This window comes from Podarcis muralis, chromosome 9 (assembly GCF_964188315.1).
Source record: "Podarcis muralis chromosome 9, rPodMur119.hap1.1, whole genome shotgun sequence".
In the NCBI taxonomy this organism is placed as follows: domain Eukaryota; kingdom Metazoa; phylum Chordata; class Lepidosauria; order Squamata; family Lacertidae; genus Podarcis; species Podarcis muralis.
This window is the reverse complement of record NC_135663.1, coordinates 57060569-57085307: the sequence shown is the minus strand read 5'-3', so window position 1 is coordinate 57085307 and position 24739 is coordinate 57060569. Positions and strand designations below refer to the sequence as shown.

The following is a 24739-nucleotide window of genomic DNA, read 5'->3' as shown; positions in this document are numbered from 1 at the left end:
ATTAAGTTTGAGAACCAAGGTACCACTGTATTACTCTCAAAAATTATATACAGAAATCCCTCATATTATGTGGAGTTTCAGTTCCAAGACGTATGCGGATGTGCAAAAATTGTGTCCAGTCAAACTTTTGGAGCTGCTTCTAGAACCTGCATGCTGAGCAGGCTTTGCCCAGCAAGCAAGGTTAAGAGCCTAAATGCTCTTTTTGCACCATGTCCACTTGGGTCACTCAGTATGAAAATAGCTTTTAAGCTTTTGCCCTTACTTAGGGGGAGAGGCAAGAAAAAGTTCACAACAACATTCAGCTACATAATACCTACCAATCGCCATCCAGATGCTAAACCGGATCCAAGTCTCTCCACTTAGTTGTACCATTAAGTAAATATTCACCAAGATACTCAAAGATGGCAAAAATGGCAGGAGTGGAACCTAAGGACAATTTTTTACAATTCAGTGTTTTTGACAAATATCCAGTGTGTCATACTTTTAATTAAATTTGTAATGGGGCTCTACTGAACTGACACATCCATATTTCGAAAATAAAATAAAAGTTATAGGGCAAATTGTCTTAGTCCAGTTGCAATGAACACATTACCTACTTACACTGCATTTTAAATGCAGAAGTAATGAATTAAATTTTGATAGGCCTGCAACGGGAAGGTGAGGACCACAATTTAGTGGTAGTACACACATGGGCTACACAAGCTTTTATATATGTACAAGGGAAAATAAGGAAAGATAAAATAAGGAACACGGATCTTGTGGCCCACAGCTTTTGCATTAAAAACAAACAAACTTTTTAAAGATCTGTTGCCCAATTAATCTTCAATCAATCAAAAGATTGTTAAAAAAAATCTAATCTTACACGTTTCAGTTGTAGTAGAAATGAATTCTCAACTCTTTCTACAGTCAAGGCCAAATTTGCACAAGAACCACTATTTTGGCTTACCACAAAAAGCAACTTTAGCACCATATCAGTCAAGCTCTTTTTAAGGCAACAGCTAACTTATTAATTCAACTGAAAGGTAGCCACTAAGCGACCGGGTGGTAATCTCCAGAAGGGCAGCTAGTCACACAGCCCCCCCCCCCAAAAAACAACTGTTTCTGAGGTTTTGCATTTGATGCCACTACCATCACCACTGCTTACCATAAATGCTACTTTCTGTTGACTCTGAGGTTGCCTCCAGATGACAAGTACAATGGTGATAAACAGCACTGAAAGTACTGCAAAGAGACAAATACTCCAAGGCTCCAGATTGGCAAGAAGATGAATCCCGTTGGTGGCCAAAATGCTTAAGCCACAAATCAGGAAAGCTAAATAGAGGCAATCAAAATAGGGGAAGGGGACACAAAGAGAGCATTTCAAAATCTCAAATCTTTAAGTGCATAGCTGTCAACCGTCCCTTATTTTGTGGGAAACTCCCTTATCCCAGCGCCGTGTCCCGCTGCTGTCCCTTATTGATGATGTCCCTTAAATTTCCTGGGTTTCATGCTCGCCCGGCTCGGGAGGGAAGCAGCGGCTCGGGGTCCTCCGCTGCGAGAGAGAGCACGCGCTGGCGCCGTCGTCCTGGCGCGAGGAGTTCCATCGGCCCTTCCCCGCCCGAGAGAGGGGGGGAGGGAGACTCTCGCCCATGTCGCCCGCGAGCCCGGAGGTGGCAGTGGTGGTGGCAGCTGAGGAGGCAGCCTGAGGGAGGAGGAAGAGGAGGGGATGGGGAGGGACGCAGAAGGGCAGCGCTTCAGCAGCTGCGGCGGTGCTGCAACCGGCTCATGCTGGATTGATAGCATCTGTCAATCCTACCAATGTATGCAACTCTTTACAATAGCAAAATCCCTTATTTGGGCTGCTGATCCCTTATTTTTCAGGCTGCTGATCCCTTATTTTCAAATCTGTAAGTTGACAGCTATGTTTAAGTGACATAAAGCTTCAGCAATAGTGACAGGAAAAAACCAATACTGTACATTCCTTTGTTTTGAATTCGGCTGTCAGAACAAAATTAGACTTGCAGTCATGTCTACACCAATTAATCCGGGATGCACAGGCCCCTCTCCCTCTTTTTCGATACTGTTTTCTGCACTTGAAATTTTGGACAAGTTCAAAATAATAAGTAAATCTGATCTGTCTTTTTGTTTAAATGCATTTTGATTATCAGTTGACATTTCCGAGATAGCCCAAGTATTTAGATAGCTTTTGACTTACCCAACAGACATACAAGAAAGCTAACCATGGTGGCAGACTGTTCCGTGGGCAAACTTGATGGATTAATCAGTGTTTGTAAGCTGAAACTGTGTCCTGGTACCATACTCAGTTGAGATTCATTCGTACTTTCTCTCTCTGATCCCGCAAGAGCCTCTTTTTCTGCTGAATATTTTGGCTGTTCATAGTTTAAACTGGGTTGGTACCTGTTTGTGCACATACACACACACAAATACATTTGTGTAAGGTGAGGTTCACATAAAATAAAAATTAAAGGCACAATGTATTATCATCTACAAGGCCTACAGCAAGAAAAGACATGATTCTATATTTTGGGTGGCATTATTGCACCATTTGTTATTGATATTTAATTCAGGCAATAGAGCCAGAGTTGCCACCAATATGCAGTCCTACAGCCACTGATATCTGCATATTACAGGAAGGACATTCAGGTCCAAATTCTCTTAATGTTTCAAAGGTGCACAGCAAGTAGGGAAAGAAGCCAGCATCAGTCACATCTGGGGAAATATTGGGCATCGCTGCCTGAAGCAGCCCTGCATGTCTTTGGGCAGTGGCACCCAACAATGCTGGCTATTACACTGCCTAGCCTCCCTCCCCACCCCCCAGGAAAGACCAGATGAGCACTGGGCACCACTGACTGAAGGCAAGCCATGTGTCCAAAGGCAGCATTGGCCAGCAGCACACCCCTACATAAACACTCAAGTGTTTTCCTTGGGAAATTGCAGGAGGGTTGCCTGACATGTATGGGGACTGATAATGACCATTTCTGGCCTAACCAGAAAGGCCAATATATGGTGAATCACTTCATATGCATTATAAGTGATCTAACTCTCAATAACGGTACCACTGGCCCCAGAAATCCCTCAATATGGTAAACCCACCAGCCCCAGGAGCAGAGCACAACCAAAGGGGCGAACTCCTTGTCCACAGGATATTTATAAAGAATCAGAGCCGGGATTAGACCACAAGAGACAGGTCTGCTTTACCGAACCGAAGATGCATGGAAGACAGAATTTGCACGCAAGATTTATTGGGCCAGAGCTGTTTTAAGAAAGTATCTCTATCTAGCTTAGAGGTGCCTTAGTGTTGAGAATTTCTCTGTCTCTAGCTCTGAAAAGGGAACTATTACGCTCTGCGGGTCACTTATTTCATACACAGCACCAAAAAAGGTACACATAATAAAACAGAGATATCCAATGTGGTTGCTGAATGACAACTGCCACCATCCCCAGCCAGTGAGGGATGATGGGATTTGGAGTCTTAACTTCATATGGAAAGCATTAAAGAAGCACTTAAAGGTGAGAACCATTATGCAACAGAGCTTTATTTCATACAAGTTGCCCTAGATGCCAAACTTTTATTCTCCCATTCCTCTGTTTACAGCAGTACCTAAACTTGTACAGCAGCGGAATGTGAACTTCAACAAAGTACTAAGGTAGTTGCTCTCATGCACAATCTGCATTTGAAGGGTATCCTGTTTGTGTAACTTCATGTTTGCATAACTTTATGGCAGAAACAAAAACATTTAAGGATTTAGACAACACTGCCTAACGGATTAGTTAATAACCCAAAATTGGAACTCACCTAAGAATGAGGACACACGCTGCTACTAGCGAATACGCGAGAAGCGTACCAATGGACATCATATCTACTAAAGCTTTTAAGTCAAAGAGAAAAGCCATCAGAGCTAGAAAAACAAGACAAAGCAGAGCTAGTATTAAAAACATGTCTGTATTAAGCTGAAAATGAATATTTGCTACCATCTCCATTAACGTTTAACGCTTGCCCTTAAGGGTCTTTAAAACGTTCATACAATTTGAAGCAAACCATTGTCTTCTAAACGTTTTATGGCCAAAATTAAGATTTTAGTAATGCAGTAGCATTTTATAACCTTCAGGGGAACTGAGTTAATTCCCCTCTGAAATTTGGTGCCATCAGGGCTTTACACAGTAGTTTCAATACTTGGCTTTCACATGAGAAAATGGTATAAATTCATTTTGCATGACAGACACCATTAATTTAAATACATGCATAGACATAATAGGCAAAATACACTGTGAGCATCTCCCATGCTATAAAATGGGAGTTAGGCAAGCTGTTTCTGGCTCATTTTAATACGGCACAAATAGGAAATGTTCCTGGAACGCTGTGCCCATATCAAATCTTGCTTCTTTTCTTTTACTACACAAAGCTCATGCAATGAATTAAAAGTGTTGAGCTTTCAAGCACTCATAAAAGATAATCCCTCTTTAAAACAGTGTTAAAACTAAGCAAAAGTATTTGAGGGCTTATGCAAGGCACAGATGAAAAAAGTTTTTGAAAAACAAAACCCAGTACTGTTGTGTTCTGCAGAGGTAGTGCTAGCTGCCTGCAACCAAGGGTTTAAAATCAGTAGCCAGTCTCTAGCAAAACTATTTCCCCTTCCCAGGCTACAATTATCCATGGTATGGCATGTGCATCAAGGCAAACCATGGCTTAAAAGGTAAAGGTAAAGGTACCCCTGCCCGTACGGGCCAGTCTTGACAGACTCTGGGGTTGTGCGCCCATCTCACTCAAGAGGCCAGGGGCCAGCGCTGTCCGGAGACACTTCCGGGTCACGTGGCCAGTGTGACATCGCTGCTCTGGCGAGCCAGAGCCGCACACGGAAACGCCGTTTACCTTCCCGCTAGAAAGCGGTCCCTATTTATCTACTTGCATCCAGGGGTGCTTTCGAACTGCTAGGTTGGCAGGCACTGGGACCGAGCAACGGGAGCGCACCCCGCCGCGGGGATTCAAACCGCCGACCTTTCGATCGGCAAGCCCTAGGCGCTGAGGCTTTTACCCACAGCGCCACCCGCGTCCCTAAACCATGGCTTATGTCCCTCCAAAAAATGGTCTGCAATCCTGCTTCAGATCATAGTTTACAAGGGAACTATGCACTGGTGCACAGTCAATGTATAACTATGCTTAATGCTAGGAAGTCATGATTTTGAGAGACACAGAGATGTCTTTACAGTGTTTATTTCAGAGGGGCAACTTGCTATTGGTTCAGTTGTATCACTTATACTTTTAACTTAAAGCTGTTTAACCTTCATACAATTATATCACTATGAATAAACAAAGTCTAGCTTTAACATATTGAAAAGTTAGAAGCTAGCAAAGAGGTATCATTGCATTTTCATTTGAAGTCACAGAAAACTGCAACCAAGATTTGGAAGACTGCATTAAGTCCACAATTTAAGAAAATGGTTATTCTCTAAATTACCTATCCTGACACCTCTGTTTATCTGCTTTTTGTGTGTGTGTGTGCAAACTTTAGCCATCAAGAAGAAGAAGTAGAAGAGTTTGGATTTGATATCCCGCCTTTCACTCCCTTTAAGGGGTCTCAAAGCGGCTAACATTCTCCTTTCCCTTCCTCCCCCACAACAAACACTCTGTGAGGTGAGTGGGGCTGAGAGACTTCAAAGAAGTGTGACTGGCCCAAGGTCACCCAGCAGCTGCATGTGGAGGAGCGGGGACCCGAACCCGGTTCCCCAGATTAAAAGTCTATCGCTCTTAACCACTACACTACACAGGCTCCCCAGTTGTTGTATAAGCAAAATATAATTAGCACTTATATGTTGGTATTGACATGTATTAAATATTTAATCTTTTTAAAAAACCAGACATTTAATCTTAACACCGTTTAAAATGGAGGGAATATCTATGTGAGCTTTAGATATTAATGTCATATTGGCAGGGGAGGGGAATACTTTTCATGCAACATTTGCAGTTATTAAATTGTCAAATATACTTTAAACAACATATTAACTACAGAGAAAGTGTATGAAAGGCTGGGATGAAAATAGCCCAAATGGCAAAATTCAGTGAGAAAGCCAGGACGCTTTATAGCTATTCACTCACACTTCCTTCTTTTCATATGCATAAAAAGCTACCATTGGTCACAGCAGAGGAAAGCTTTGGAGAAGTCCTCCAACGAGCTTGCTCCTCCACAACCAGCACCAGCACCGCCACCACAATTCAGAATTGTTGCTTCTTCTGATTAGTCAGCAGTTTTGTCCCCAATTTGCATGCACAGAAAGTTAGCAAGCAGGCCCATCTTATTAACATAAATTTTGCACGTGAAAATGGGGTTGAGGTCCCAGTTAGGCAAGACCTGCTTTAAGAGCTTACCGGAGATGAGCCCTGCTGTCATTGTGGCAGCAACTGGAGACTGCCTCTTGCTCACTTTGGCAAGAAATCTAAAGAGTAAACCATCTCGTGCCATGGCAAACAGAATGCGGGGCAAAGGGAACATAGAGCCCAGAAGACTAGAACAAAAAAATTTAATTGTTCAAATGCCACAGTAAGAAGAATATTATGCACTAACAGACAATCCGAAACACAGACATGGGGGAAAGGGAAACTGTATGTGTAAAATGCACTTCCAATAACCAAAAACGAGGCTTGAGACAAACACCAAAGGTTTAATAGTTGAACTCTTGAGATTCACATTTTATCACTTGAGCTGCAACTGCTTCTGAATCTACATTTGATCATGGGTGAAGATGTCCCTTTTCCTGATAATAAATTCGCTTAGAGCCTCACCTGCTACAGCACCTGATGACAAAGTAGCAACAAGAGGAGTCTTCGTTTTGGGATTGATACGAGCTAGACATTTGAAAAGCAACCCATCCTCCGCCATAGCATAGATTACACGCGGCATTGGGAAAATGGATCCAAGGAGACTGGATAAAAAGCAAAAGAACATGCAACATGGCCAACACAAAGTCATGCAATGCATTAGAGCAAAAAAGAAACAAGGCCAATTAACAGCATACGATACCAGAAACGTGGGATGGGATGGAGATAAATTGTACATGAGACACACTGCAGTTAAGACACAAGTTTCTTCAACCATTCAATTAATTTTTATATATTGTGTGCAGGTTTGTTTGTTTTTAATGCACAGAGTACTTTGCAGCCTTTATGGTCTATTTGAAACACTTTCAGGGATCACAGAATGTATTTATCTGTATGGAGCAACACCCTCACCTTCTTCACCACAGAGATCACATTGCGTCTGTCACAGCCACGAAGATTTCCTCACAATATTTGGAGGGGTGGAACCTCAACTACATTTTTCTACTTGGGCGTTGCAAGGTCCTCACAGTAAAATTCTTGTGTCGTTATTTCCTATATCCTCTGAAGAGAGGTTTGTTTCAAACCTAATTAAGTGATCTGTCCTATGCCAATGATTAAGGCAGAATTACGGTAATATTCCTACCCATATTTCAAAGATAAGCTGCTGACACAAAACCTCCAGGTTTGCAGAGGAAGGCCCCAAAATGTTAGATTAACCTGGTGAATTGTAATGGTAACTCTTGTGGTTTACTTTATTTTTTTAATTGACTGAATAACCTATCAATTTAATTATTACTATCTTAATGCTATATATTACACCATTAGTCACTTGTGATCATGTGATTTGTTTTATTTATGATTTTTTTGAATGCCTGTAACGGTTAGAGTAAAATACTCAAAACTGAAGAAACTTGAGCCTTCACTGCAGTTTTTCCCCAAAATGGTATACCAGTAGAAAACATGTAGTAATACTTGCAATGCAATTAAGCGTCACCAGCACCTTGAATGATTGCACCAGGCAGCAGGATTGAAACAGGCAATATCAGAAAACACTTTTTTAAAATGCCAAAAACCCATTATATCATGTATTAAGTCATTTAAGGCTAAAACGTCATTCTTGTTAAGTACCTCTTTGCCCAATCTGTGTTCTAACGGAATCATCATGCCAAATAGGATCCGGGAAACAATCTGACAGACCCAGTGATCCAGTCCTCCTGGACTTGGACTGGATTGGGGTCTGCTCCAGAATCTGCACATTGCCAGATTCCCAGATAACTTATGGGTCTTTTACAGGGTGGCCCAAGGTCTGTGGTCCTGCCTGCTCTCTTATAAACATTAATCCTAGTCACTTGTATGCAGTGCCCCTGCTGCAACAAGCCCATCTGGAAGCACCGGGACATATGTCTGCATTTGACAAAAGTGAAGTAAACGTGACATCTAACTTAATTTGCTGCAGGATGCTAAACAGGTCACAGTGTATGCTAAACTGTATGATTTTAAATGCCATATCAGCTAAGCAGCCTTGGCACTGTTAATGAAATAAGCATATGCAAATGTTAGGAAGCTTGTACAGCCCTGATAAGTTTTAGAAACACTGAATCCCTGCACTAAATGCTTGAGCAATTTGCAACTAAGCCACATTTACTTCGAACTGAGTAGGACAGGAAGGGTGGTCCTAATAAACATGGGGGTCTTTTCCAACCTTATGATTCCTATGGTAAAGCCACTTCAAGTGGAAACGCAGCCAGTGTAAGTCATTTATGAAGCCCAAATTAGATGCAGCTTCTTTAGTACATGCTTATATTTAGAAATGCAGACACTTTCATGATGGATTTTGGATAGTTCAGACAAATTTGAGCATAAGGTTTCTGCAAAATTACACTTCCCCTGATTTTACACCAAAATTATTTTAAAACATGCATTTTCAATATATGCTTTTAAAAAACAAGAACCCGAGCCTGGAAAAAGTACTTAAATATACTTTCATTACCCATGCTACTACATGTATTTTAATATTACTCCAGTGCATTCTTAACAATATTCAACAAATATGATGGTCAATAAATTAGCACAGGCAGAAAGAGATGAACTTATGAACGTAATTTTTCCTTTCACAAGGAAAAAGTTCGCAAAATAAGAACTTAAAATAGTTGACTTACACAGCTGAGCTACATTTGAGCCGTAACAAACTACATTATTATTCTAAATATCTCTGTTTAGCAAGCCTAATGAATCAAAACTTTTAAAAAATAGCTCCATTTTCCTGGCAATGACTTAGTTTTCCTTATTTTTACCTTGTTGATAAAGCACACAGAGATCCGACTGCTACAACATATTTCGCTGGGCCCCATCCGACATACTCAAAGGCTACAGGGAGAGGACTTTTCTCATCAATTAAATAGTACGGCATCATCAGAGTTAAAGCAGCTGAAACACCAAAGTAGGCCAAGAAGCAGACAAGCAAGGAAGTTACAATCCCAATAGGTATGGCTTTCTGGGGATTCTTGACTTCTTCCCCTATGGAGAAAATCGACATTTTATTCTTAGTGTGAATAAGAGTACGAAAGATGGGAAACAGTGAGATTGTGTGTCCAGTTGGGCAAAGTGCATCCATGAGATTTATTTTTTATACAAAAGACTTTACGTTTTAACTAGCAGGAGTACTGAAAAATACAGAGACTCCAGATGGGATCACGTTATTGGTCTAAACTGAATTCTGTGTGATTTGTGAAGAGAAAAACAAGTATTATTGGCCTGGGGGGGAAGATTTTAAAATACACCAATTTATATAACACAGCAGTACAGTACTACGCATGCTGATTCAGAAATAACTGCTATTGTGCGGAGAGAGAGAGAGAGAGAGAGAGAGAGAGAGAGAGAGAAATGGGTGTCGTCGTCAAATAGGTGGTGGAAAAAGGATAGTGGGCAGGTAAGCAAAACACAGAGGCACTACTATAAGGTCACCAATAACACCTTCAAACCAGGTAAGATAAAAGTGCTTTGTCTGATAGGATTGGTCTGTGATTGCAATGAAAGTTCAAAAAATTGCTACAGGCCAAAAACAAACAAACCAGCCTGGATGATACAGGGAGTGAGGAAGAGGAAATGAAAACATAGCTGTTTGGTAGAAACTTGTGAATTCTCTAAGCCAAGGGAGGGAGCAAATGGTGTAATGTAGGAGTGAAAAAAAGCTACCATAGAAACACTGTTTGCTACCTCTGGCTGAGAAAGCAGGTTTTAGAGGTTCTCAAGTGTACTGAGCCTACGCATGATATTTCCAATTATTAGGGGTGACTGAGCATGAAGTCACAAAGTAGAACTTAATATATATGCCTTGGAGAGACAGATAACGTGGTTCTTAAAACCAATTTAATGCCTTTTTAGAACATGCAACAAATTAAAAAGGAGGACAAGATGTCTCTCCTTTAGCCTATGTAATTTATGTCAATTACACATTATCATGCTGAATGGATTTTAAAGTGCAGCAAGAAACAGATCTTGCCATTCTGTTTGTGATACAGAATGAATGGGGCAGAGTTGGTAAGATTTTCAGGTCAAGAGAGAAATGAACAAAGATTGCATCAGAGTGTTTGGTGGCTTCTGCTCTGCAAATCCTATGCATGCTTACCTGGAGTAATAACAGAGGTTGCCAACATAGTGCTTGTGGGCACACATGCACCCACAGAGACCCTCCACAATGGTCACAGGGTTACCTCCACCTCCCCCCTACTGAAAATTAGGCTTGAAAGAAGCATTCTGTTGTAGCCAGTAGAATAGGCTGCAGTGTGACTGCGCACCTCTGTGTGTACAGTTTGCAAAAGTGCCCACAGGTCCAAAAAGCTTAGCGAACTGCCTACAGACTCAAGCAAAGGTCTCTTTCAGCCCTGCTACTGGAAATCCTTTTAACTGGAAACACCATCAAGTGAAGAACCAATAGGGTTGCCATAGTCCAGAATTCCCCAGACATATCTGGAATGCTGCATTTGGAAGCAGCGTCTGGGTGGAAATTGTCAAAATGTCCTGGAAAATCTGGACGTATGGCAACACGTCACTTTTTGAAATATGGCAACCCTGAGAACCAAGATCCTTTTGAATGCAAAGCACGCATTCTAGCATTGCATCTGCAGGTCTTTCTCTAAAACGTATTGGATCATGCTATAGGAACACAGTGGTTTTACACTACAGCTCCAGCACGTGTAAATCACAACTTCAACTGCATGACCCTTTTTTTTAAAGGCAGCTTACCAGTTGTTGCGATGCAATCAAATCCTATAAAAGCATAAAAGCAGGTTGCAGCACCAGCCAGTGTTCCTGTAAAGCCATATGGCATGAAGCCACCAACTCCAAATGCACTTGTCACATTTTCAGAAGATGACAGGTTTCTAAAAAAAACCAATTAAATAATAATAATTACGTCGTATCCTGTGTAGGCATGGGACTTACAAACCCCACATCATAACCTGAGTGGTTGGGTGCACAACAGTGGCTCTCAACATTCACACACATAAATCAAAGGTTAATTGTGCACAGGTGCTTTTTATTCTTTGCTTTATTGCCCTTTTGCCCTGAAGTGTCAGAACCGCCCCCCAAGTACATTTAAAGTCTCGATGCCATGGCTGTTCCCATACGTAGCACAGAAAGACATGAGCGGAGCATGGAAACAGTGCAGGGTTCAAAGCCCAATGCACACTGAAATTGCAGGTTTGGACTTAAGCACTGAAAATGTCAGGACGTTTAAACTCACTTTTAGCTACTTATTCCTCTCAGAGGGATTTTGCAGCTCTGTGACAAGTTTCCCCACGTACGGATGTGGTATTTAGCAGTATTCACTGCATGAAAAATGAACTGCCTATGAGGACCATAATGAACTAGCTTGGACGATTATGTTGGCCTAATAAGATGAGAAATGCACAAACCCTTTGCCTGTATAAGCAGCTGTTTTGCTTTTCCGTTTTCCCTTTTGAGGTGATTAAATCAGGAAGCCTGTAATTTACAGCTTTCCTTTTTCACCCAAAGCTGAAAATTATGGTTTCCAGCTTTGGATCAAGCCAGGATATTACAACCAAAACGTGTCATTGAAAATGTCTCACCTCTGGCCAAAAATAAAATAAAATAAAACGCTTTCCTCACTCTCGGTTGACGATGCAACTTTTAGTTGGGCATTAAATCTAAAATGTTACGTTTATTTTTATTAAAACATGGATAAATCCCATCACATAGCTTATAGATTATTATGTTCCAAAGTCTCCATTCTAAGCAAACAAAGCAGTAAAGCAAACAAAAAAACCCCTGTATTACTCTATGTATACTGTGTAGTTTATAAGAAATTCTTCTGTTTTCTTCCAGTTATGAAGATCGCCTTTCACAAAACCAGAAGTCATCACGAAGAGGAGGACCAAGATGTTAACAGCAGTGAAGATTTTATTCACCCATGCAGATTCTTTGACTCCAAATGATAATAGGCCTATAAAACAATATTTTTAAAATTAAGTTACATAATTAAGGTCTACATGTTACATTACTACAATTTGACAATGTTTTGTCTACATGAGCTATCTCATAAGGCTGGTTCACAGACTCACCAAGCTGGAAATTCTGTACACACAAAAAGCATCCAAGTCCATATTTTTCTCTGTGGATGTAAACATGACCTCAGACTAGATGAGCTCCACCTAGAAATCCCTTTCACAGGTCAGAAGCAAATGGCCTGATATCCACCAGCACACACACACAACACAACTCTACATGATGATGGTTATTTTTAAATTCCACATGGCCTTTGAGTTAGGGAGATTGTTGGAATTGTACATATGCATATACCCGCGAAGGGCATTGCATTGTACATGCAACAGGCAACACGGGCATAAGCTTCTTACTCATTATGCATATGAGATTGCTAGACTAGTGAATGTGTGGACCAGCCCTGGCTTGAGAAGAAGAGGCAATAGTCGAGAGCTCAAACTTATATCTCTAACATTAAGTCTATTTTTCTGATCAAAAAGCAATACAATTAATATTACTATATTTTAGAAGACATTTGAAGGCAGCCCTGTTTAGGAGGTTTTTAACACTTGATGTTTTTATTATGCTTTTAGATATACTGTAAGTTGCTCAGAGTGGCTGGGGAAACCCAGCCAGATGGGTGGGGTATAAATAAAACAACAAACAACAACAACAACAATTTTATTATTATTATTACTATTATTATTATTATTATTACAAATATAAATGATATGAAGAACAAAGTTATCTAACCACTCTTGCTAACTTTTACTGGGGCAGATTAATTCATTAATGAATATGTTTAAAATAAACATTTCTTCAAAAATGGGCTGCACTGGATTAGTTTTTTCATTGTAATTTCCTAAAGATCGAACCCTTGTATGATACCTATCCAGTACACGCAAAAACATTTCCACAAGTAGTTAAAGAAATTATAATCTAGAATTGCAATGATATGCATGTGTGATCTCCACTGGAAATTAGGATATCCTAAACTGAGGTATGAAGATATTGTTCAAAAAGAAACAAAAATGACAGAATAAAAACTAGAACCAAATTTTTTGCCCCACAGGTTGATAGGATTCCTAAACTTGCAGATATGTCATGCTTGAGGCTAAACATACCCTGCCCTCTGGGCAGAATTTTCCCCTTAGCAAAATTAAGATAAGAAAAATGAATATTAAGTATATATATATATTTACCTGCTAGGAGCAATATAAGGCAGACTGCAAAAAAATCTGGGTACTCTGCTAGACCTGAATAATTCATTCTGAAGTAGGTCCTGAAAAAGTAACCAATTTGTTTCCCAAGGAGTTCATCAAAGGTACCACTCCACGCTCTTGCTACACTTGATGTACCTTAATGAAATGGAACAAAAACAATTGACATCACAATGCAATTATCAGAATTGTAAAAGACAAAACCTACATGTATTTACTAGGCATTATTACATATTTAATGTTGTGGAATCTTTCGCTGTTATTGAGACATATTGGGCTATTGAGGCCCATATCTGTGCTCTTCTCTATTCTGGATGTGGTTTTGTGTTAAGTTGCAACCTTGTACCCCTTCCTAATGTTGGGAATCAATTTCTAGTTTGGAAACAATAAATCCCCATTTGGGAAACTGCAGATGACTCACATCGGATAATATGGTTTTTTGGAAGAGACCTGATACAGGCCAGAAGTTTATTTTCAGCTGCTACCATGAGAAATTCCTCATTTCTAAGTTGGTTTTGATGAAGCAATGAAATGAGATAGCAAGTTGTACCTAGTGCTAATTCTACTCAAAGTTGACACACTGAAATTAATGAACTTAAGTCAGCCATTTCCAGTAAGTTCAGTGGATCTACTTTGAGTGGGAATAGCATTGGCCTCACCCCATTTCTTGGAAATCTTGTCAAAAACTCTACATTCTTCTTAGAATACACACTTCACAAGGAAATGTGCATTTTCAGTCTATTTAGTGCTTCTTCCTTTTTTTTGCTACAGCGCGAGTTCATTTTTCTACACGCTATGACTGTATTTCAAGGGTGCCCTGTTGTTGCAATGCATTGTATTGTTATTTCTAGCAACAACATTGTGCCAACTGACAGCACAGTTAATTTATTTAATATTTACAGCAACCAACTGGGTGGAACTGTGAAGCGTTTTCTATGCAGAGCATCCCAAGGGATATATCCATGTGGAGGAAGCAATGCCTAACCAATCATGTCCCCCAGTCCCAGCTGTTGCTTCCTGGCAGTGACTGAGAAATGGGTCTCTGCATTTGCCTAGTCCTGGCTGCAAATTCCTAGCAGTTATTCACATTAACACAGAGTCAGAAACTGCTTCTTCCATGCGTGCACATTCCCAGGACCACACTGGTTGCTCTGTGCAGTGAGAATTTCAGGAATAAGCATGGGGGCCTCATGTTCGATGACAATCTGAGAAACTCTTGCTGCTCTGTCTTCAAAAGGAAGATGAACGCTGCACCACGCACCCAACATTATTTACACAACGGTTGAAGACAAGAGAAACCAAGTAATTGTTCTAAGAATTATATTAGAAAAAATTATTTATTTGCAAAAATAAAATAAAATTATCTCTACCACTATTTAGAAAATATGCTGGATGTTCACAGTGACATCAAAGGCTTTGTCCTCTTGTCAAGAGAGGCATGTCATCAAAAGCAATTTGGGGATTGTTTGATGTTGCTCTCAGAGAGCATAATTTTATCTCTGGAATCTACATGTGGCTTGTGCACAAGTGTGGCATAGTAGAAAAAGTGTTGGAGTGGGACATGGGAGGCCAGAGGTCAATTCTCCACTAGACATTTAGTTTACACGTTGACAATGGGCAAGTCACATCAGCCCAATCAACTTCATAGGGTAATTTTGAAAATAAAATGCTGAAGGTGAGAACCTGAGCTGATTAACGCCTGAAAAGTCAAAACATCATGTAATGTAGTGGTATACAGTGGTACCTCGGGTTACATACGCTTCAGGTTGCATACGCTTCAGGTTACAGACTCCGCTAACCCAGAAATAGTGCTTCAGGTTAAGAACTTTGCTTCAGGATAAGAACAGAAATTGTGCTCCGGCGGCGCAGCGGCAGCAGGAGGCCCCATTAGCTAAAGTGGTGCTTCAGGTTTAGAACAGTTTCAGGTTAAGAACGGACCTCCAGAACGAATTAAGTACTTAACCCAAGGTACCACTGTATTTAATTTAGTCACATACATCAAGAGAAAAACTAATATGACTATTGTTCATTTCCTTTGGTTTCCATAACCACTACAGGGATCCACGCCCTATTCTTGTGCTTGAAGAACCTTTTTCCTAGCCCATATGCCATTCACCTCTCATCATTTCAATGCATTGCAATTCTATCCCCTTCTCATATTGCTGGCTGCTGGATATTGTCCCATTCACACTGCTGCCAATAGCCATCAAAAGGTCAGGAACATTGAGAGCATGTCCCCCCAAAAGTGTTCTCCCTCTCTCTCTGTGCACATTTATGCATGAAAGCGAAAGATTACTCCAGTTATGAACAGCAGCCAGGAAACAAAAGCCAAGTAGGCTGTGGTTGGCGTTTTCTTACGAGCCTCCGAGGTCTTCCAAACTCACCTATGACATAAGACAAAATGAGATTCCAGCCAGTGATAAAAGCCCAGAGTTCGCCAACAGTGACATAAGTATACAGATAGGCAGAGCCAGTCTTTGGAACGCGAGCACCAAATTCCGCGTAACAAAGCCCTGCCATCACGGAAGCCAAGGCTGCTATGAGGAAAGAAACGACAATGCTAGGTCCGGAATTTGCTTTTGCAACCTCTCCAGCGAGGACGTAAACGCCAGCACCGAGGGTGCTTCCTACTCCCAGGGCAATAAGGTCCATGGTGGATAAACAGCGGCATAATTTGCTATCTTCAAGGCTGTCCACAGTGACGATTTTTCTCCGCAAGAGGGACCGAGCGAAGGAGAAGGCTGGTCCACAGGTTATCATTCTGGATGAAGGAGCCTGAAAAACGAGAGAGATTACTGCATTTTGCGATCCTCCAAATTTGCCATAGAGTGGCATCTGACTAAGTCAAGAGTAGATCCAATGAGATCAATGACGGTAGAAGTCCCATTTCCAATAGGTCTAGTCAATGCATGATTTGTTCAGATGTCACCCACCATTTATATGTAATGAAAATTACACAGTTTCATCCACCAGATAAAAAGTTGCATAGCACAGCAATGTTCACCGACATGACATCGCAGCAGAGAACTCACTGACTACAGAGTCCTATTCATTTTGCACAAATTGCTGCTAAAATACGCTCCTGTCCCAAGGTGTAGAATAAACTTTATTTCATTTTAGGCACCAGACACAGACTTTAAAAAACCAAACCAATTCAAACTTTTAAATTGTGAAATCATGAATCCCCTGAATTTTATACCATTAATACTGTCTAGGTCACTATGCTATTTAACTTTCTGTTGATTTTTTATATAAAAACAACGACATTCAATTTTTAATCCATTATCTGTTTACTCTTTTTATTCTGTTATCATTACTGTATTTTAACATTCTATGTTATAGGTAGGTAGCTGTGCTGGTCTGCCAAAGTCAAAACAAAATAACAAACTTAGTTTGTCTCTAATGTGCTACTGGAAGGAATTTTTTTATTTGTTTTAACATTCTATGGTTTGAAAGCCATCCAAATAATATGTAAGTGCTATCAGTAAATTTATATATATTAGCAAACTGTATCTGTTGCAAAGCATTATGAACTGAAATTAAAAACCATTGAACTGGTTTGATGATAGACGAACATCAATCTATTGCATATGTCTGTGGTATACTTTGAAAATGTTGTTCAACACATTCTTGTACTACTACTAAATGCCAACAACTTAAAATCCAAGTTGTTACCTCTTTTCCAAAGTATACCATATTGCACAAAAATTAGGATGTCAGTAGTTACTCATTCATTTAAACAGATAATTATTCCTGCTTTCTGTGGACAGGTTTTATTGCACCATTTACTTTGCTGTTCCAAAGGCACCCAATCTAAATTACACAAAGCTCGCAACACCCACTAGCCTCTGCCACATGAGAGCTCCCTCTGTTCTTGCAATAAATTTAATCTCACTAGTCTATGCATTCCCACCTCTGCTAATGTATCTTGATAGGAGTTTCTACTCTAACCTTCACAATCTAAACTAAAAAAACCCAAACCAGCTCTACCCTCTAACGTCCTTCAATTTATGTTCCATGATCAAGGTGTCTCCCCTGCCAGGTAAGTATAAGCTACGGGACATATAAGCTATGGGACAGGGATAACTGTGACTTTAAAGATGAATGGGAACCCTTTACAAAGTATGTGAAGATGCAACAAAGCGAACTGGACTCCTTGGCTGGCTTTGAATAAACATGCACAAACTTTTTATTGAAAACAATCAGCTAAATAGTTTGAGGATCTATACAACTGTGTAACATGCAGAAAACAGCATTCTTAGAGAAATCAAAGACTGGAACTGAGGGAAGTCGGGAGGGGGGAGGTTTTGTGGGGGGGAGGGAGGGGGGAAATAAGGATGATATGTTTCTGGATAATATGTTTTGTTTTAATTTTGAATAAAAAAAGTTTTTTTAAAAACACCAATTTATGTTCCATAATCCACAGAGCTCTTGCAACCATAGAATCATAGACGTGTTGGAAGCGACCCTGAGGATCATCAAGTCCAACCCCTGCATTGCAGGAATATGCAGCTATCCCAAATGGCAGTGGTTTTCAACCAGTGTGCTGTGGCACCCTGGGGCACCTTGAATGATGGTCAGGGGTGCTGAGGGCAACACTGGCCTCTGTCCCTTTTTCCTCCCCCTGCCCTCTTGAGTCTCTGCCTCCCAAAGGATTGCAAAGCTGTTGCAGCAGCCCTGGCTACAGGCTCCCCAGGCGAATGGTGACTCTGGGCTGGCCAGGGGAGTGCTGGTTGCCAGGAGCTAAGGTGGCCTTGGAGTAAGCAAGCAAGCGGGCGAGGGAGCCCAGCCAGCCACTCCACCAGCCCTTGTTGTTGGGAATGGAGAGACAAGTCCCAGGCTCCTGTGGGGCAGTGCGAGGAGGCACCTCTCTTTGGGGCAGGAGGGCAGCTCAGAGACCAGGGGCAGCGGCAGCAGCTGCCCAGAGGACTCCCAAGGAGAGGGGAGAGGAGGCTGAGGGAACACTCTGCAAGGGAGGGTGTTTGAATAAGGGTGAGGGGCTGCCAGCTCTGCAGGAAAGGGGTGACATAACTGGGCTCCTAAGCCCCACAGGGGCGCCGCAAAAAGAATGTAGTTGGTCAAGGGAGCTGTGGACTCAAAAAGGTTGAAAACCTTGTGGGGATTGAACCTGCAAACTTGGTGTTATCAACACCATGCTCTAGCTAATTCAGCTATCTAGAGTAGGATAGTCCTAGCTCATAGCAGAGTTGCCATCTCTTATAGGGCTGCAGCTGCATTTCTCTCTTGTCCTATGAAAGTACGACAACAGTCACAATAAATATTCAGTTATTTCTGATGCCTGGTACTCGGACATCTGTTCTGAACACAGCAGGTGTGGAAGGGTATCACATTTTGCAGCTTTTGAAAGGCAACACTTTTGCAGGTAAATACAATTGCTATTGCAAGCTTCTGCTGATAATACGATTGCCATTTCTGATATACCGACTTGTAAAAAACTTGCCACCAGGGCTTGTCCTCTAACTTTAAAAAAAGAAAAAAGAAAAAGAAGGAAAGATAGCAACGGCACACATGTTGCAGCTTGTAAAAAAGTTTCTAGAAACTTAAGCCTGGAGATCCCAGCCTTTTGGGCTCTGGAGACACATTAGGAAATCTAAGAAACTGCCATTGGTACCCATTTCACAGAATAAAAACTGATGATTGTCAGAATCCTGCCAGACAAAACACACACTGAAAACAAATGGGACACAGGCAAAAAAGCAGGCCACCCCCCCAACCCTCCTCAATTTTTAAAATGCAAAATTGAGAGAAGTAGGCGGCCTTGGAAGGTACAAGGGGAGTGGGGTGTGTGCCAGAGGCTGTCTTGGTGTCCTCAGGTGCCACACTGGGAATCCCAGAGCAAAGCATTCTCCTCCCTGCACCTTCCAGCCTTATCACTCTAGAACAGCTGCCCATTAAGCTACAGCAGGAGAAAAGACAGCCCCAGATGCTCAATTATGCTAAAACATTTTCAAGATTATTTGTCAGTTTTCATTTATGCTGCACAAAGTATCTTTGCAAAATTCCAGGTGTGGAATCCTTAAGGTGTTTACTGAGGAAAGCAGAGCACCATCAGAGTTTCAGACATTCCCCCTGAGGAATAAAATCCTCCTCCCCACACCCGTTTCTATCTTTCTTTTATGCATTCAATATAGTTTGTACGCTTAACTGCTAATTCCTACCAACAAACCATTTCAGTGAATGTTTTCCAAGCTGCAAAGCTTCTACTTCGATACAGGTTTACTTTCAGCCCAAGCTTTACTCACCCAACAATAATGCTCAGATTATATGGATTTCTGCATCTGTAAGTGTAGACAGCAAACGGTTCAGACGGATTTTACTTAAACATCTGCCTTAAAAGTAGAAACAGGGAGGTGGTGTGGAGCTGCTTGCTCATAGGGGGTGGAGGAAAAGTAGTCACAGGTGATTGGATGACACTGAGCGTGCCCACCTATTTGCCAAACAAGGGGGGGGGGAGCTTTGCTATTCGTATAAGTCATTCCCATTATGCATGAAAGGCGAAGTCACTTTGGCTTCTTTCCCTGTGGAAACTGGGCTTATGTTATATACATACCCACAAAGCCAGTTTGGTGACTTGGCATATCTAACAAGGAAGTTTTGATTAGTTTAATCGGTTCATTTGAGCTATGCATTCCAAGCTCAGAGATACACGGGAAAATGTTGTTTATCCTTGTCTTTGGGCCAGGTGTAATGTATCCACTGGAAACAAAAGCTGTTCTGACAGACAGGGCTCACATCCCGATGCACAACGCAGTTCCTGCTCCAGGAAGCATTACACAGAAGCCTACCGCCATGTACAGATCTCCGTATCTGGATTAGGGCATTTTATTGACATTCCTCTGGATGGCCCACTTGGTTACAGCATGGTTGCAGGTTCGATTCCCATATGGGACAGCTGCATATTCCTGCACTGCAGGGGGCTGGACTAGATGATCCTCAGGGTCCCTTCCAACTTTAAAATTTTATGATTCTATGAACTGAGAGTGTCAAGTTTTAACCAGCAAGTGCTACATAAGAAAAGCTGGAACTAGTTTTCAGCTGTGTGTGCCCTGAATGTCTGCAGCATGTATGTACATGACTGTCTTTGGATAGTATCCACAGCGAAAAGCAGTGATGAATAGCAAAGCATATTAAAATACTATGCTTCAGAAATGAGGCTCCAAGTCACAAACACACCATGGTAGAACAATGGTAGACATGAGTTCACATACAAAGCATGAATGTGATGTGGGGAGTGGGTTAAAAAGAAACAGCACATTTCTCCCACATCCCTGCCTTTCTTTTCCTCAGCCCAGTGCTCCAGACACTTTAATTTACATCCCATCTTTCTTCCATCATGAACCTCAAGACATGAGCTGAGGAGTTTCCAGGTGGCTTCTTGTGTAGGCACATCACCTGCTCAACTTCCAGAGAGTTGCTTAGAGGGGAAAGTAGGTCTAGAACACGTTGATACTTCCATCTGTTAGTATAGCCCGTGAAGCCCTGCACTGGCTAATACCATCAACTGAATTGTTAAAGAGAGCTAGAAAAGAAATACTCCCTGTGTCTCTCAAATACATCAGTTGCATATCGTTCAAGGATATTGCTGTGATCAGTTGTATTGATGACCTGTATTTGTGTTATTAGTAAAGGTAAAGGGACCCCTGACCATTAGGTCCAGTCGTGACCGACTCTGGGGTTGCGGCACTCATCTCGCTTTATTGGCCGAGGGAGCCGGCGTACAGCTTCCGGGTCATGTGGCCAGCATGACAAAGCCGCTTCTGGCGAACCCGAGCAGCACACAGAAATGCCTTTTACCTTCCCACCGGAGCGGTACCTATTTATCTACTTGCACTTTACGTGCTTTCGAACTGCTAGGTTGGCAGGAGCAGGGACCGAGCAACGGGAGCTCACCCTGTCACGGGGATTCAAACTGCCGACCTTCTGATCGGCAAGTCCTAGGCTCTGTGGTTTAACCCATAGCGCCACCCACATCCCTTGTGTTATTAGTAGGCTGGCCTTAATAAAGAAGTAATTCTACAGCAATCAAGGAATAACTATAAGTTGGGAGGGGAGAGGAATCCTATCCTCGGTTGGTAGAGCATGAGACTCTTAATCTCAGGGTCCTGGGTTTGAGCCCCAAACTTTCCTGCATTGAAGCAGGTTGGATGAGATGGCCCTCAAGGTCCCTTCCAACTCTATGATTCTATGGTCTAATGGACACTCTCCTAACCTACACAATGCTATACATGCCTTCTCGGAAGTAACTTCCATTGAGTTCAATGCAGCAAGTGGGTACAGGATGCAGCCACAGGAAGCCAAACTTTAGACATTATTTCCCCACAAGCTGCAGTGATAACTGAAGCTTACCCAAGCAAATGATCTCTTAACTATGTGTTTGCTTTTACGCAGTACAAGGCAAACAGTCGGTGCAGTGCTTAAAGTTGCTGCATGGCACTGCAGCTCGCAAAACAATCCAGCCGCTGCACAAAAACCCTGAGTGCGTGGTATTGCAAAGACCTTGTGAGGAGCAAAAGAGGCACGTGCATCAAGATTACATTGCTGTATAAAGGTAAAGGTAAAGGTACCCCTGCCCGTACGGGCCAGTCATGCCAGACTCTGGGGTTGTGCGCCCATCTCACTCAAGAGGCCGGGGGCCAGCGCTGTCCGAAGACACTTCCGGGTCACGTGGCCAGCGTGACATCGCTGCTCTGGCGAGCCAGAGCCGCACACGGAAACGCCGTTTACCTTCCCGCCAGTAAGCGGTCCCTATTTATCTACTTGCACCCGGGGGTGCTTTCGAACTGCTAGGTTGGCAGGCGCTGGGACCGAACAACGGGAGCGCACCCCGCCGCGGGGATTCGAACCGCCAACCTTTCGATCGGCATTATATTATACATTGCTGTATAATAACTTGCAAAAGCAACAGTTCTATTCCAACGTGCTTTTGAAAAAATTTAAATACTACCTCTTCCGTAATGTTTTTAATTCCTGTAATTTTAATATATTTAACAATGTTTTATTTGCATTTTTTCACTACATATTTTAAAATCGAGACCTGCCTTGAGTAGTTTTCTGTGGGATATAAATTACTGTAATAAATATAGAAGAAAAAATGTTGCAAAGCCACAGTAGCACCACTATGATTGATATGCACAGGTGTGACCAAGGTGGCCTCTGGAGGCACTTACCTGGAATTAAACATCATTGATTTCAATAGAACAAATGTCCTTTGGATGGCAGTCGTAGGCTGCAATCCAGACATTCACAAGCAGCCACTGACTTTAGCAGACCTGGAATTAGGCAGGACACACCACAACTTTCCTAACATGCCACACATGGCCAAGTGAGCGACTCAGCTTTGTCCCTCGCCGTGCTTGAATTCAGCAAACGGTCCCAGATCAAAGCTCCTACTTCTGAGCAGATGTTTGCAATAATACCAACAATGCTATGGACCGTGAGAAGGCTGGATGGAAATTCCTCCGAGCAATTTCTACATATTAAAAGTGATAAAGGGTGACAGGCACTTGCAGGAGAGCCCCTCAGTGTAGGCAATCTCATTTCAAAAATATCCTTCAAAACGTGTAAGGGAAGATGAAAAGGAGATAGAAACGCAGGGCCTGCTTTCCATAAACGATTAAAAAAGTTAGCCACAGCAAGACTGAATTGCTTGAACAGCAACCGCCATGAGGCATTGTAGAAAGAATGATACCAAGGCCTTGGAAGTAATTCATTCCCCCCCCCCCCCATTTATATCCCACCCTGCTTCCAAGGAGCTCAATGCAACTTATATATGAGAGTTGCTCCCCATTTTATCACAACCCCCATGTTAGGTAGGCTAGGCTGAGAGAAGCAACTGGGGGAAAGCTAACTGTGCAGCAAACATGGTGCAAATAGGCACCTGCACCCACTTTCCCCTGGTTTAAGCTCAGCATTTTAATCACCATATGATAGTAGTTATCAGAATTGGTACACAAGGCCAGACTGCTCGGTCCCTGTGTTATGCTGAAGCCTGTTACAATACTGGATAGTTATGTAACTGCAGCTGAAAGCATGCCAGAGTCTCTTGGAAGCTCTTAAAGTCAATTATTTCCATATTGGTTCAAAGGAGAAAGGGCCTTCTCCTATGTTCAGTGAATTGCAGCAGTGCCCACACAAACCACAGTGGTTTAAAACCACTAAATGGCACACGCTTCAAAAAGCTAACTTCCTGTACTTGTGGCATTTTTTATCAGATCTGTTCAAAAATCTGGCACATTCGTGGACACCATCAGATCATGTATTCTCAAGTGGCGTGGCTACTGCAAGCTTAAAATGCAGCTAGGTCATTCATTTTCTCAATTCAGATTGAAGCTAGATGGGAAGGGGGACACATCAAAATGCAGTATTTCATAAGAAGTGATAGGACAGAGATCAATATGGATTTTGGCTAATAGTCAGTGGTTGGAGACTCTGGATTCAGAGTAAAATGTTCACAGCCCACGTTTCACGTTCAGATGTCTTTTTTATGAACTATAATAGCTTAGAGGCTATAATGGAAGAAGCAGGATCTGGAATATGTGCCAGGAGTCAAGATGATCAGAAGGCAAGAATTGCAGAACACCGCAAAAATAAGGACCAAAGAGAAAGAACAGAAATGTTACAGCTCAGGTAAACCATGCAGCTCAAGGCAGGGTCAACTGGAAAAGTAAGTCTGCCCAGAAAGATCCAATGGTAAGATTGGATACGTGTAATCAGCCCAAAAGGCATTTAATGAAAAAGGTTGCAGTGGTTCTGTTGTGACATGGGGTTTGTGAATTCAGCTCTCTTGACATAATATGCTGGAGACAGTTCTCTAGTAACACTTCTTTATTTAAGCAACAAGACTGAGACCTGAGGAGGGGAAAGCTACATTTATAGGGACAGGGAACTAGCTAGAAAGGATACATTTCGGAGGGAACAATATCAGGCAATCACAGTCCTGCCTTTTGGAGGGAACCAATAAGACGGAGGATCCAAATACAGCAGCTTAAATGAACCAATAGTAGCTGTACCCTCTGGAACCAAAAGGCAGTTACTTTACCCTAATGCAAATACAGACAATAATAATACAGATATAAAATCCTTTGACTCAATACACAACAGGTTCACCACCAAGGGCAGAGTGCAGCAGCTCCTGACAGTGGTGGAGTTTGTGGTTTCTGGATGAACTTTCAGATGTGTATCT

At 41.9% G+C, this 24739-nt stretch overlaps 1 protein-coding gene across 4 annotated transcripts in view; it reads right to left on the bottom strand.

The window, feature by feature from the left end:
* SLC7A2 (solute carrier family 7 member 2) overlaps positions 1-24739 on the bottom strand; it is a 54239-nt gene that overhangs the window by 7604 nt on the left and 21896 nt on the right. For 2 of the 4 annotated variants that reach the window (XM_028744859.2, XM_028744860.2), the window contains exons 2-11: positions 15921-16311; positions 13519-13674; positions 12113-12278; positions 11060-11196; positions 9109-9331; positions 6779-6918; positions 3797-3899; positions 2195-2397; positions 1145-1311; positions 318-426 (exon numbers count right to left, since the gene is read on the bottom strand). In XM_028744859.2, the coding sequence (XP_028600692.2) occupies positions 318-426; positions 1145-1311; positions 2195-2397; positions 3797-3899; positions 6779-6918; positions 9109-9331; positions 11060-11196; positions 12113-12278; positions 13519-13674; positions 15921-16296 (1780 nt within the window). In that variant the 5' untranslated portion in view covers positions 16297-16311. Of the gene's footprint in view, positions 1-317; positions 427-1144; positions 1312-2194; positions 2398-3796; positions 3900-6364; positions 6502-6778; positions 6919-9108; positions 9332-11059; positions 11197-12112; positions 12279-13518; positions 13675-15920; positions 16312-19799; positions 19940-24739 lie in introns of those variants that run through there. The other 2 variants (XM_028744862.2, XM_028744863.2) reach the window with 2 other exon arrangements.